Raw genomic sequence first — 16,288 nt, 5'->3', positions numbered from 1 at the left:
AATCGATTGTTTCAGGATTAAATTAGGCCTATCCTATTCCGTATTCGAATAAATACGATAACAACCAGGTGTAGGCCTAGATTTCATAGGCTTATAGGCCTTTAGGCTCACAAAAATATAATTTAAAACATTTTTTATATATATAATTTTTTTCACAAATTTAGAATGCTTTTTAAATCCAGGCTTATAATATATTTTTTTAAATTTTAATTAAACAAAAAATATATTATATTCGCTGGCACGGACTCAGCCTATATATTTATAATGCAATTTAATAAGGCCAAACAAAATATTTGTTAAGCGTCACTCGCCTCTCCTGATTTTCGAGCCGTCTCTGTTTTCTTTTATGACTAAAATCGATTTTAAATCGATTATAGCCAGAATACCGGAAGATATAGTAATGTGGTTTTCTTGAAGTTGAAAACATGAAATAATGAATTGGTTCATGTTTTAAACAGTTGATGTGACATACTAAAATATAGTAAATAATAAACAAATAATAATAATAAATAACCATAAGGACGGCATGTATCATAACAATGATGATGATGATTATGATAATGTGAGGCTCAATATTCATTTTAATTAGATATTTCGACAATTTTGTTTTTATCAGAAACCAAATAAAACAATAATACAATGCCGTACAGATAAATATTTAATAATAATAATACGCGTTCATATTATTTAACCAATAAATAGGCATCAATAAAAAATAAATACTAACAGTATAATTTTTTCCCTCTTTTGCCTTCTATTTTGTTATGTTTTGCTTATTTTTGTATATTCATGTTTTTAAATCAGTTAACAATATCAGATTTTGAATAGGCCATTTTGAAATTTGAATAAATTAATCTTTTTTGTTTGTTTAATGTTTTAATATATATCCTATAAGCTTTATTAAAAAAAAAGTTATGACGCGTTTTGTAACTTCCGGTTTTCGTGGCAGTGTTTTAAGTGGATGCGATCTACTGGGCAGTGGTTTTGTTTACCGTAACCTAATTAATTTGCGGAGGAGGTATTTTGACAGGTAATTATATGTATTCCTTATTAAATCCCAACTAGAAATATTTATAAACCTTCTATGTTTATCTAGTGTTTTATTTTGCACTAGGGTATTCGATCGTTACATGAGAACATTCGCTAGGCCTAGACCCTAAGCCGTAGTTGATATCTAAAGTTTGATCTAGCGTTTGAGGCGCCTGGAAGGACAGTGTGATAAGGCCTTGTACTACGTAGTGGCCTAGCTTATTACAGTATAGTAGGCCTAGTACTGGTTATTGAAGTAAGTTATTGAAAAAGTTTTAGTCTAGACCTAATGTTATTTGCAAATTACTGTCGGCCTAGTTACCATAATAATAGTGATAATTTATTTTATTTACAAACCCACTCTATCTACTGTACGTACTACTACACTACAGTACTACTACTGCTCCTCTCCTGTTTGTGTTATGACATGTCATAGAATATATAGAATAGGCCCACAAGTAGGCTTGTATGTACTAGGCCTAGTTACTAAGGAGTTACTAAACGAGGCCTAATTACTATATTTTATTTTATAAATAGCAATGGCCTAATTACTATATTTTATTTTATTTATGGCAGCACTTGCCAGCTCTTATACTATGACGTTATCCAAATTCCTTCACTTGCACTGATGAAGGGCTAGTGTTGCCCGAAAGCTTTGCTAACTTTTCTGGCTGTTTTACTTATCGTTTTGATTTAGCTTTTCGCTTTTTTTTTTTTTTTTTGTATTTTGATACCCACAGCATTGTTATTTTTTCAGTAATTTGCCTTTGGATTTATATTTTATTTTATATTTACAGTATAGTTTAATTATTATTAGTAGTAGGCTATGTCAATCAAAGCATTATATTCTTTATTTTTGAAAAATTTGAAATATATGCCTAGTACTGTAGTAGTAGAATCATCAGCAATTTTTGGAAGTTTGTTTTATAATTATATATAAATTAACAATCAAACCATGGATAATTAACAACTCCCTGATCAAACTAACTTTAGTGGAGCCACTTGTTGTAGTCCTATAATTATTATTAAGTATTTAATTAAGTTAACTCTGTTCCATTGGACCACCCACCCTCTGTGTATTTGACAGTTAACACCAAGAAATGGATTTAAATACTGTTGTTTGCGATGCATGACTTGCGTAATCTGAACTGAAAGAAGGGGTAAATTGCATAAGCCAGACTCAGTGACGACCAAAATGATCTATATTCTTTGCTAGTGCATTCTGATTATAAATATTGTGCAAGAGGTTTTACTTATTCAATATACACATTACGCAAGATAGACATTCTCTTGCTCAAATTGAAATTACGTAAAACAAAATATGATACAGTATCATAAACTATGAAACATTTTGGGAAAAACCCAGGATTAACTTTACTACAATTAGAAAGTACATACAGGTATTGTACAGTAGGCCGCCTAGTATTAATTTTTGTATACATATTAGAAATGACAGATGTTACACTCAGGACAAATAATTTACAATTTAATTGTACAGTAAGTAGTTAGCAACCATTATTGATTTCTTTTCTATTGTTGATGCATTGAAAATACATGTTGAGTTGACTAAATTACTGCAGGTTTAAATTTTAAAATGATTTGTCCTAACATTTAACTATAGTTTATTGCAGTGGACACATGATTATACCCAATAAAATGAACACATACTAACAGAAATGTAACAAATTGTTTGGGATTTTAACAAGTTGATGACAAGAATATAAAGCACATACAACAATGTATTAAAAATGAATCTACATAACTATATATTTAGGTATGTACAATACCGTACAGTGGTGCTAGTTTTGTATACTATAGTAGACATTGAATATTAAAAACAATTACAATAAAAAGGAAAGTAGGCCTATTTCATGAAGTCCACTAAAGAATTGATCTTTTGATCTCATGGGCCTTTTAAGTAGTATTAGTACATGTCATTGATTACATTCTTGTTGCTATAGTTACAGCACACTACACTATAACTGACCCTATTAACATTTAAGCCAGTGCTTTTTTTTTTCTTGTACAGAGATTTTGCTTAATTAATTTACTATTCAATTATAACACCCCCATTATTATTATTTTTTGTTTTCATGTCATATTTTCAAAGTTATTTGTGATCCACTTAGAGCTTCAGAGCAATGACAATGATAGTCCCATCACATTCATGAAATTAATAATACATTTATTTTGTGGTTAAAACAAGTCATTTTTTATTAATTATCTTGAATACTATAAAATGATAGTGTACTAAGTTGTTTTGAAAAGTCATCAATAATACTATAAGAGCATAAAAAGAGACAATAGTTACTACAAAGAAAATAACTACAGACTTAGGACAAGCTATGTCTTTACCAGCCTTAATAGCTTTTATTTGTTAAGTTAAGTCTATTCGTATCATTGACTGTTTTCGTTACCTTGATAGAAAGTCCTCAATAATACAATAACGATTAGATTAGAATTCCATTTGATTCTTCCAGACAGAATTATACTGTATTTGCAATGAAACACTTTCTGTAGTGTAAGGTCTGTTTTATGCTATAGTACAGTATAAACGTCAATCAATAGATAAACATACATTGTTCTGACTTGCATAAATCAAAAGAAAAACTTTTCATTCTAGAAACTATAGGATAACCAAAGCTGTCTTTAATAAAATAATATTTTTTAAATCCAGTCATGATCAATAGTGAACAATAAAATCGTTGTATTATAAATAAAATATGTTATATTATTGTCCTCTAATCATGACGTTATTGGACATCACTTTTGGACATATTATTTTCATCAAAGACAGCATAAATAGTTCCTATAGTTCTACAGAATATCTTTTACTGTATCTAGCTATTGTTGATCATTGCTGTCCTAGTATACTGTAAATGGCCTTTACTGTAATCATTCTTTATAATAGTGTTTTACAGTATTTTGGGGGATTTTTTCAACTTTATATTGACAGGCTAACCCGGCCAGCTGATATCCAGGAGTCCTCTTTAAAATGATAAAATATAAAAATCAGTATATAGTTAATGTTAACCACAATTTATATTCAGCATTGTAAACCTTTGTCAGTTTGATTAAATTATTTGTTATTGCTGTATAATGTTAATATAGCACTAAATTTGAAACCGTACAATAGTTATTGATTAAATATTTATTTCATTCATGTATCAATATTATAGATAAAAAGTAATTATGGATTTTGAAAGTCTTCGTAAGAAACTAGCAGAGCACAACCAGGAGCATTTGCTAGATTTTGTAAATGATTTAGATGAAAAAAGCAAACAAATACTGTACAATGACATCACAAACACAAATATCGCAGAAGTCGTTAGGTTCTTCAATGCAGCAACCGCATCCATGGACACACAAACAAAAGTTGACGATAAGATGGAACCAATCCCAACAGAAATGTTTGGCTCTGTTACAAGATCCGGCAAAATCTTAAAGCAATGGGAAAAGACTGGTGAGTATCAGAACAGTAAAAAAGGTACCTCTGTAATGTATGGTGCTCTAAACAGCGTTCAGAATACATTTTATAACATTTGATATTCAGAGAGTCCGATTTCTGATGGTAGTCAAATTGATCATGTATTCAAAGCATACAGTATAAAGAGATTTAAACAAGGTTTTTTGGGTTCTCTCAGGGTTTAACACCCTGAGCTGTCGGTCCAATGAAACTATTAAACTGCAATACATACAGTAGTATACATAGTCTGTATGAATTAAAGCAGTCACTAAACTTCTCCACCTTTCACTTGGTTTCTTTTGATTTTTTCATTCTTCTACCTATTCTGTAGAGTACATTAAATGTACAATTATACTGTATGTACACTACAGTACCATAATCATGTAGTTCTAAAATTACTATTTTGATCTCTGAACCTCAAACCCCCTTTTCAAAAATCATGCAAAAGCCCAAGTCATTTACTTCATACTGTAATCATATGTTCATTTATTCATATTATATGTAATCTTTTAATTTGTTAGGTTTGGAGGCAGTTGGAAAATCCAAAGTCTGTGTCTTACTGCTGGCAGGAGGACAGGGAACAAGGCTGGGTGTAAACTATCCAAAAGGCATGTATAACGTAGGCCTACCATCAGGCAAGCCACTCTACCATCTACAGGCAGAGAGAATCCTACGTCTACAACGGTACGCAAAGGAAGAAACTGGCTTATCTGGAACAATACCTTGGTAAGTAAAAAAACATCAATCAACAAGTTTATTTTTAATCCTGTACTGTACCTTTTATTTGTTCAAAATAGCAATTAAACAATTTACCTGGTTAACTATTTGACATGCCATTAGAAAGTGCATTGTTCCTCACAACCGTAAAATATTGCAAAATAGCATGTGCATTTTTGACAGACCAATCAGAGATGGATTTATGTCTTCTCACTATTCGCAAATCTAATATTTGTCTCCAAACAATTTAAAAAACATGAGATTGGGTTATTGAATTGAGGCGAAGATTGACAAGAACAACCATTTGTTTCATAAGCTTTGGCAGCAATTTATGATGACATTGCATACCTATTCTCTCATTTGATATCCCCTTGATTCACAGTGGCCCCTCTCATTTGCCATCTTCTTACTGATGTTTTTATTTTATTTTTATTTTATTTAATCAAAACCAAAAGCGATAATTACCGCCACTAACAGGTTTGATACAAACAAAGCCAGGACTGTTTAAAGCACCTTGATTGGTCCTAACATTGATCAAGGGCTTCTCTCGTCCAGTGGCCACCTTGACCAGAGCAAAGGTAGATACTAGGTGCAGGGGCTGTCATAAGAGTCAACAATGCTTATTTCAAATGCCTAACGGGACCCCAGCTCCATTTATACAGCACCCGATATTCCCAGATGGTCTCTCATCCAAGCTCTAACCAGGCCCAACGTTGCTTAACTTCTGTGATCTGACGAGAACCGGTGTTTGAATGTGATAAAAACCGTTTTGAAATTCTCTATAATATATGTTCGATATTTTATAGGTACATAATGACGAGTGAACATACTCAAGAGCCAACGGAAGAATACTTTGCATCACGTAACTTCTTTGGCCTTCAGAAGGAAGACATTGTGTTCTTTGAACAGAATATGTTGCCATGTATGTCATTTGATGGCAAGATTATTATGAGTAACAAAGGCAAAATAGCAAGGGCTCCAGGTAAGAAAGATGATGGCACCCTTCAGGGCTAGAATCTTTACAGTACTTTTCATTCACTAACAAACCTCACAAACCTTTGCAAGTGGCAAAATGTGCAATCAATGTTAACTTTTGTATATAACAAGTTGCAAAGAAAACATAACCAACATTACTGTAACCAGCAAACATGTAATGAGACAGTTAAATGTATTTTGTTTAGGTCTGTTTTTACTATTCTGTGTGTGTTATGGTGAATCACACTTTAAAACTATTAAATCTCTAGACTTGAGGTGTGCTATATAACAACTCATGAGAATGTTGTTAGGCTTACATAAGCACTGCAGTGCTAGTAACATGTTTCCTTTCAAGTTTAAAATGATAACTTTTGAGAGTCATAATGTTTAGATAGTAATATAATGCAGTTGTTTGATGTAAAAATAGGTTTCTATGTACACAGTGGTTTGTTATACTATAGGTAAATTGTTTTGATCATTTTTATTTTATTCCTTTAGATGGAAATGGTGGATTGTATCGAGCTCTTGGAGAAAAGGTTCTTGGCGATATGGAACGACGTGGAATTCAATACATACATGTCTACTGTGTTGATAACATTCTTGTGAAGATGGCTGATCCAACATTTATAGGTTTCTGCATAAGTAAAGGAGCTAACTGCGGAGCTAAGGTAAGGTTTAAAAATAAATGGGATTCTGTAAAGGGAAGCTTGGTTGCCACTAGCGACGCAACGTAACCCAACCTACGCAACATAAGCAAATGCCCTTCCAATAATTGTGGTTGCCCCCGACTGCGTGAAATCAAACCTGCTTATTGCGCGTCAACGTTAGCATGCCGTAGACTTTGACCTGGTTCGCCCCGCGTACTATTGAGTATGCGCTGTGCTATGTTTTCCAGTGTTTTTTTGTCTTGCGTTGTTGCATGAAATCAAACTGATTTGATTTCCCGTAGCGATGTTTGCAGCACTGTTGCATTATCGGTTCCCACTTGTGATTACGCAATACGTCACTGCGTTCTAGTGGGAACCACGCTTAAGGAGTTACTGTAACTGTGACCCTAGGTTATTGTAGAAAACGTGTGGTTTAAAACCAGTGATACAAATTTGGAGGTGATCCATAGTTATTTATTTTGTAAATGGCATCTATACAAACTATAGATTAGACAAACATGAAACTGTGATTTTTTAAAATAAACTACAATGAAACAATTCATTTTCAAATAAATTATCTATGGTACAATTGTATTACATTAAATATTTTAAGCTTTAAACTGAACACATTTTTCTTCTTATTTTTTAGGTTGTTGAAAAATCATATCCAACAGAACCAGTGGGTGTTGTATGTCGTGTGGATGGGAAACACCAGGTTGTGGAATACAGTGAGATAACGTTACAAACAGCCGAAAAGAGAAATGAAGATGGACGTTTAGTTTTCAGTGCTGGCAATATCTGCAACCATTTCTTCACCTTTGATTTTCTAAAAGAAGTTGTCAAGTATGAATAGTTAATAATGAATATTATATAAAACTAAAAAGTAATGTAAATAATGAATGTTTATGGGTTGAATGGGTAGAATATTAAGTTGAAAGATTGACTGTTCTACTCAACGAGTTACTGTACATACATCTCATCTCCAAGCAATATGGTTGAAATTTAACAAGTTTTTACCAGTTAGGAACACAGTGACTATTATAAAGCCTTGTCTAAACTATCAAACTAGTTTGACAAGAAAGTGTGAGTGCCCAAATATGGTAGTGATATGACATCATATTTTTTTGTCACATAAAATTTGATAGTGCAGACAGAGCTTTAGGGCCCAAAAAAATAATATTAATTTGTGAATTGTTTTTTTTTCAGTGAGAATGAGCCTTTCTTAAAACACCATGTTGCCAAAAAGAAGATACCGTATGTGAATGAACAGGGCAATATAATAACTCCAGAAAAACCAAATGGCATAAAAATGGAGAAGTTTGTCTTTGATGTCTTTGAGTTTTCAAAGTAAGCTGCTCTATCTAGTTTTTTTCAGAAAACTGAACATTTAACTTTAGTTTATAGTTTTCTGTGTTTTAATAGTAACAAAAGCCTTTTGTTTTCAGTGAGTTTGGTAATTTGGGAGAGTTGATTGTACTTTAAAAACATAATACAATTGTACTCATTTCCAATGGATTGATTTCAGTGTGATCAATTTACCAAAGTTTACGACAAATTTTACTGACATTACAACATATCAAAATGATAGTGTATTTCTGATTTAGTTACCATATGTTATGTATGTAAAAGAAAGTGTTTTGTTTATGATGTCACATGCATGGAGGAAATATATTTCATCTATGTCACATGTCACAGTGTTTGAATAACTTTTAATAACATATCTTGTACAGGGTGAGTGAACTTTTGTAGTTAACACTACAGTACATTAAATGCAATATAGACAGTGTTACATTATTTTTATAAAGTATATCTTTATATCTTTTTTATTAGTAATTTTGTAGTGTTTGAGGTCCTACGAGAGGATGAATTTTCACCACTAAAGAATAGTGATAAGGCTGAAAAAGACAACCCAACAACTGCTAAGCATGCACTAATGTCCCTACACCATAGATGGGTATTGAATGCTGGTGGATCCTTTGTTGACAAGAACGATTCCCTGATTCCAGCAATTCCAAGGTATTTCAGTTTTTGTTTTCTCCCAACTTGAACTATAGCTATTTTACAGTAATTGTACTGTTTGTTGCCAGACTGAAGGAATAGTACATATTGCAACCCCAACTTTTACAGTCACTTTTTTTTAATATAATAACCATCTACTCAAAAGGCCTCTAGTCAAAAAACCATTTGAGGGCCACTTAGGGTCTCTAAACCAGGGCCTCTACATCACTGATAATAATAATATAAACAATTATAAGATACTTTAGCAAAATCTTGGATATGCAGCAATTAAAAATATCTCAGTCAGCCCATTTGGTATGTGTAAATATTTTAAGGACATGATATAACCCTAACAGTCATATAATAATCCAGATAAAGGGCCTGATAAGTTCAAATAAGTTTTTGTTCATTTTTTATATATCTAGTGTGAAGTACTTTGTAAAAGATGTTAATCATTTTCATAGCTTTAGCAGGATATTTTCAGTGTCTTAGCGAATAAAACTGATATGTTCACATGATAAATTCGCCACTTTTAACAATTATAAAACCATTACTACTCTTAAATGACATACATGTTCAGTTGGTTTGAGAGAAAGCTTAGGAAAAAATTAATTTCTAGATATTTATGTAGTATTTTTGTTAAAAAGATCTTCATTCGATTGTAGGAATGCCTTTTTAGACACATTTGTTGTCTGTATGCTATAACAAAATATAGTAGTTATATTAAAAATCTGTCTCACTACTTTTCTTCCAGCAAACGATTAAAACTTGACACAACAATAAGGTGAAAATAACAATTTTAACATTATACAATTATAAATACAAATACAGTTTTCATCTGTGTACATTATAATAATAAATATGGGCACACTGAATACTAACATCATCTTTTATCTAGGAAATGTTTACAATGTAATTATATATACAGTTCACTATAAAGTACTAAATCTATTATATATATTAACTACAAGACAAGTCACTAAACCCAAGATTTTTTTCTGTATGTAATTTTCGCAGTTCATCTGTTGCACTCAGTGAAAATGTTATACTGTACAATCAAATCTCCCTGAAATCTGGAAACTCTCCAAAACCAGACTTTTTTTAGGTCCAAAAGCTCCCAAATCCTTTTAGCATCAAAACACATACTGAACACCAGACTTTTCAGAAAACCAAACAATTAGGCCTAAGCCCAATTTTGGAAGAGTTGGCTGTACACATTCATGTTTCTAGACTCTAACCTCATGAAAAAAAAACAAATCTCAATTCAACAACTAATGGTCAGTTGAATCAGTCAATAACATTCCTCGTTTACAATTAATAATGTGCCAATTTTTACCATTTTTTACAAAACACCACAAGTGCATCCATTTGAGGAACATGTACAGAAAAAATGTCTTGATCATGTCTAACAGATTTTTTTCCGGTTGAATTGTAATAGTAGTAGCACAAAGTTTTTTGTTCTTACTAAAACACAAAATAGTTATATGATATATAAACAAATATATATACTTTTGTCTGGATCATCATGACTAGTTATCTTGTAGTTCTTTTACAACTCACAGGATTAGTATTTTAATATGTATTTATTAAATATATTATTTATTCAAGCACTTAAACATGTTTTATTTACACCTATCAACACTAATGAACATATCTATGTTTATCATGCATGAGTTTATAAAATTCTGAAATCATATCTATCAATTATTTATATAATTTTAAGAAAAAAAACAATCTACAAAAAAATATTATTGTTATTTTTTTATTCACAAATCTTTGTCTGCTAAACTACAGGAAACCGAAAACAATGGCGTTTGACAAGAATGGAAATGACAGGTATAATTTGCAGTAAACAAATATTTATTTCTTTAGATCTAAATACATATTTTAGTTTCGATATCAAATTTAATTCATCATGAAATTTACATGTCGTTGCTATTCTTTCAAAACCTCGTATTTCTACTATTTTTAAAAATTAAGTTATTGTATCCAATATGTTGTCAGAGGTATTGTTCAAACAATGGTGACATTTGTAGTTGCAACAGCCAATCAGAAAGCAAAAAAATTGTTTTTCTATACTACATACAAGGTATTGAATACTACATACAGTACCAGCTTTTGATACTACGAAATGAATTCCTAGCATATGTCGGGTAAACACAAAACCATGTATTTCACGTGAAATAATTCAAAATACTTTTAAAAAACAGAATTTGATTTATTTTGTATTATTTTAGTGAAATCTGTTTGTTTATATTACACATTTACAAGCGAAAACATATATTAAACATAAGTGTCCTTATATTCTCTGAAGACAAAAGGTTTTGAAAGAATGGCGACGATTTATCATTTAAACTTCGGAAACCTTTCTTTCTGCAAATTTCCTTCCCATACACTAGAAGTATTATCTTTTCTACACAATATTTCAAGTTTTTCTATATTCATACAAAAACACTGATCAGCTATTCTATCACTATATTATTGCAATATTTAAATAATTCGTCATTAACATTTACTGTAAATACCCATATATCATTTTAAATGATTTACTTTCAATTTATTATGGGCTCATGCCCCAAGGTTGGCTTTAATTACCTCTTTCAATAGAGTATACATTATTTGTAGTTTATACCTGTACTAGTCCATAGGCAGGGTTTTTACAGGGAGCTCTATTTACCCATAGAGGGGAAAAATTATGATGAGGTAGGCTAGGTAATACCTATTTATCATCATTTCTCTGCTGTTGATATATTGTTTGAAAAGGGGCACTTTAAGAATAGAGTTGAACTGTGTACGGGCTAGTTATATAACAATTTCATTTAAATCTTATTAAGGCAAAGTCATTCTTATATAATTGTATCAAAGCAATCATCAATGTATCTTACATCCTTACATTTTACTATTTATAAATTCCTATACATTACTAAATGTTTACAATTTCAGTATTTTTATTTTATTTGACTTCTTATCCTTTCATTTACATCCATCCCACCACCCCTTCTCCCCCCCCCCCCCCTCCACCCCCTTGTTTTGCATGGATAAAATTCTTCAGATTACATTTTGAAATTATACATTCTTTTGTTTTATTTGTTTTTCTTTTAATTAAAATATACAATGAATTATAATCATTAAAGCACTCAGATTCCAAGAATCACAAACAAATGAACAAATAAGCCATTAAAACTTTAAAGGTTTGCCATTGTAGACCAGTGTCCTGCTTTGTAGAAGTTAGGCCATCATAAACCTTCTTGAAAAACTGGTTTGCTGAGGTTTTTAACTCAGTCAATCAAGTAAAAGTATAGTAGTCATGTGATGCAAAAGGGTAATCATATGAGACCACAAACCTCTCCAAACAATGGTAAATCCAGTGTTGCCAAAACGCAAATTGCTAGTGTAGATTATCTTTACACTTTACTGACAACAAGTCATTAGTGTCATGACAGTCTGGTGCTAACTACAAAGGCAGCCTCAAAATTTCACTTAATTTGAGGTTGCAGCATGCGATGACATAATTAACATTGTTTGTGTGGAGGAAAATAATCTAGAGTTAAGGTTGTATACCTCAATCAATTATATAATACAATAGTTTTTATTTAGAAGTTTATTACCATGGGATGTGAAACATTAACCAGTCTGTATGTACTTTATCAATGAAGTGTATTATTCTGCTCCAAGCAATTGATGCATTTTTGCTTGCTGTTAACCCCATCGATGGGAATTCCAGCATTATTCTAGACAAAATCTTATTACTGCTGTAAAAGATTTCCGTTAACTATTAGCAAGCTTTCGCAGCATAAAAACCTAATTCGATACACTTCGGTTTACGTTTTTCATTGACGCTATTTTCCTGAAATAAGGTTCTCGACGCATGTAACTAAAGTTTTTCGTGACGCTTGTGCACACGCAGATAGATTTGTTTACAAAGTGGGCGGAGCTTGCACATTGCATGTTGGGAAATAGCGTTACAGTTAACGTTTACATGCTCCTGTGAAAGCTCCCTATTAAGGTCAAAGAGATAAACTTTATCAGTACAATTTACGTTTTTATCATTACAGACGCAGTGCCAATGATGTTGATCATTCTCTTGTCATATGTGAAGTCTCACCCCTTGTTTCTTATGCTGGAGAGGTATGTGTATTATAAGACTTTTTTGTAAAGATTTGCATGACAAATAAATGCATAGTGATTAAGCACTATAAACTTAAGGTTTCCTGTACACCATGTATTTTTAAAAATGAAATCAAGTTGGGAATGTCGAGACATTCCATGTATGCTACAACCAGTAGATAACACTTTACCCTACTGACAAGCCTTATAGCTATTAATATTAATTAAGTTCCCTATTAATGTAGACTAGTTGACAAACTGCAGAAAACTAGTTTGCAAATGTTAGGTGAATCACAAACAGTGGCAAACGCAGAGTTTGCAAACAAATGTATAGACCTGGCTAACGTTCTCACATAAATTAAGCAGATTCCCTATTGCAGTAAAGTGATATTTACTTGTTCTTTTCTTTCAGGGCTTAGAGGAAGTGGTAAGCAACAAGCGCTTTCAGTCACCATTGCTGCTCACAGAGAAATATATTAAAGATAAAGAAATGCAGATTAAATAGCTGATTATTTCAAGGGCTTCTACTTATCACCAATGATGTACCAATGATGTTATTGTAATTCCTTCCATAGAAACCTAAAGTGGAAACTTGAACAATTTACCACCTTTAAAATGATTGCTAAATTATTAACCACAATTATTCTTTCGTAGAACCTTTCCTTTGGGACACCTCTATTCAGAGGACATCCTTTGAGGGGACACTTTCCTGTGAAACAAAAAATACAGGGCAATATATGTTTTAACACAATCAACCCAGTTTGATAATTGTATAGACAACTTCTTGTTGTAGGAAAGATTATAAATAACACATGTTCTATAGTAGGGTTTCCACTTTAGAGTTTCAATTGCCTTATATAGATATATTTATAATTATGTTTGAAAAGTCTTGTATCAAGACATAAGTCTTCACTAATATATTATTGAATATCAAATATTAACCACTATTTGTTTTCTTTATATTAATATAATAATAATAATACCTTTATGTCACATTTTTTTCTATAAATTAATTTTAGTGATTACGAATATTTCGGATGTTTCGACCAATGAGTTTATTTAATTGACGACCAAAAATCCATTATTGTGTAATTCCAGTTTTTTACATATTTTCTCAAATCTTTGATTGCTTTTGTATTCAACTTGATGTTTTTTTTCTATTTATATGACGTTTTTATACAAACTTCTCAGGTCAATTTGCAGTATGATTTGTTTGTATAGAAGAACTTCATATAAGCCACTTGTATCAGAGGTTATTGTTGTTCAACCAGCAAAACTGTATAAAGTTTAGTTCGGGAAATGTTAGCTCTAACCCATACATTAAAACAATTCACAATGAATGTGGTTGATCGGAATAGGCATTTTTTGTGTTAGTGTATTTATAAAATGCACAGGCATCACCTATAGTAAAATATTTTCATGAACAATGGCCCAAATATAGTCCAAACGGCTTACTATTTGTAAAAAGAAAAGCATTTTGGCACATATGGCGTGTCATAACTCTACTTTAGCTGGAATAAAAATATCAAAATGGCCTCTGATAACATTATCTAAACAGAAAAAATGTTAAAAGACTTATGACAGTCAAGCTTAAACAATGCTCACATCATTACATTGAGGTCTACTTATCTGTACCTAATTGTAACAAAATCTTTTGCATTTCCTTCACATTCTTTACAATTTTGGAAAAAAAAAGCTGAGCATCTGATTAAAATCAACAAACATTGTTTGATATCCCAAATATTAATAGTGTAATGTAGCAATATTGTAGTATAATATCTAACCAAAAATAATAATAATTACATTTTTGAGATACTATCACATTCTCAGCCATATTTCTTGTTTATGTTAATTATTATGTTGGTTTAATTAGTTAATTATAAGTGTGTTTGTTAGTGTGCTTTGTTAGTACAGTATAATGTTTAAAAGAGGTTAAATTTATGTATTTTTTTCTTGTATTTATTCAGTTATTGACCTTAAGTTACAATTACTTTATTATCAATCATAATAATGTTATGCTTTTGTAGTTTTTTTTATTAGTGTTAATTAATGTTTCAGTTATATTGGTAATAGTCTGCTAAGTATAATTTTGCTGTTTCTGGTTTGTATTGTAAAATTAATAATACAAGTAATAATATAAGTAAAATAATAAAATATATTACAACATCTTTACAAGATAAGAATTTTGACACTACGTGTCTATGGATTTCTGGTGGCGGCAAAACTATTTTAATTTCTGTATATACTGTATTATTGTATGAAATTCTTCAGTACTTGGTGTATTTTGGAGCTGATGCTAATTTGAAATGTTGACAATATTAATAATTATAATCATATTTACGGTGTAGAATGTGTTTTAAATAATGGACTGAACCACCTTGGTGTATTTAAGATTAAACCGAATTTGTCTAAGCATCCAAGGTGGACCACATTGAATGTTTCTAAGCATGCACCACATTAGATGTGTCTAAGCATGGCACCACATTAGATGTGTCTAAGCATCAACCACATTAGATGTGTCTAAGCATGGCACCACATTAGATGTGTCTAAGCATCAACCACATTAGACGTGTCTAAGCATCAACCACATTAGATGTGTCTAAGCATCAACCACATTTGATGTGTCTAAGCATGCACCACATTAGATGTGTCTAAGCATGCACCACATTAGATGTGTCTAAGCATCAACCACATTAGACAGAATGGATTCCAAAGGTTGTCTCTAAGCTTGCACCACATTAGATGTGTCTAAGCATGCACCACATTAGATGTGTCTAAGCATGAGCCACATTAGATGGTCTGAACTATGGACCACATTTGATGTGTTAAACAACATTGGTGGATGTGTCGCGACTGCGTTGATGTGTTCCACCTTGGTAGTTTTCTGGAAGAAATAATGTTATTTTGTGAAAAGGGTTACAGTACTGTATATCAATCTTATGATGTACGGAACACTATTTGTCGATTTTCTCTTATTTGCACCTGAGCCTTATCAATATAGAGTTATATTTGAATTATGCTTTTTTTAAATAAAGGTTAACTTGAATAAATTGTGATTTCAATCACAATTTCTAATTATTTACATGTCTTTATTATAAAAGACTAAATCATTTTATTGAAACAATGTTGTAATAAATTGATAACGAGATTATATAGATGCAATTGTTTGAATGCTTTCTTGTAATCCGATCAATGAATTTGACTGGGAGTTTAAACACACGATGAGTTTCACATGTTACAGATGACGTCAACCGTATTGATTTTTTCCCAATCACCGTACTGATGACTTATATATATTATTGATCTACTTTAAATCGAGGCGACGTGTCGGACAATAGATACATGACCT

The 16,288-nt window shown here is 31.4% G+C and overlaps 1 protein-coding gene across 4 annotated transcripts; it reads left to right on the top strand.

Moving 5' to 3' along the window:
- Window positions 1-959: 959 nt before the first annotated feature.
- Window positions 960-16,094, top strand: LOC144847801 (UDP-N-acetylhexosamine pyrophosphorylase-like). 4 transcript variants are annotated; one of them, XM_078704322.1, is made up of 12 exons: window positions 960-1,030; window positions 4,209-4,492; window positions 5,017-5,221; window positions 6,019-6,194; window positions 6,686-6,855; window positions 7,484-7,677; window positions 8,041-8,181; window positions 8,665-8,850; window positions 9,587-9,616; window positions 10,627-10,668; window positions 12,888-12,960; window positions 13,352-16,094. In XM_078704322.1, the coding sequence occupies exons 2-12, from the start codon at window positions 4,222-4,224 to the stop codon at window positions 13,442-13,444; spliced, it is 1,581 nt and encodes a 526-aa protein (XP_078560448.1). In that variant the 5' UTR covers window positions 960-1,030; window positions 4,209-4,221; the 3' UTR covers window positions 13,445-16,094. The 4 variants fall into 4 exon arrangements, with proteins under 4 accessions (XP_078560448.1, XP_078560449.1, XP_078560450.1 ...); XM_078704323.1 differs by lacking the exon at window positions 9,587-9,616; XM_078704324.1 differs by lacking the exon at window positions 10,627-10,668.
- The last annotated feature ends 194 nt before the right edge of the window (window positions 16,095-16,288 follow it).

This window comes from Antedon bifida, chromosome 7 (assembly GCF_963402885.1).
Source record: "Antedon bifida chromosome 7, ecAntBifi1.1, whole genome shotgun sequence".
In the NCBI taxonomy this organism is placed as follows: Eukaryota; Metazoa; Echinodermata; class Crinoidea; order Comatulida; family Antedonidae; genus Antedon; species Antedon bifida.
The sequence above is the reverse complement of the archived record's forward strand: the minus strand, read 5'-3'. Positions and strand labels throughout refer to the sequence as shown.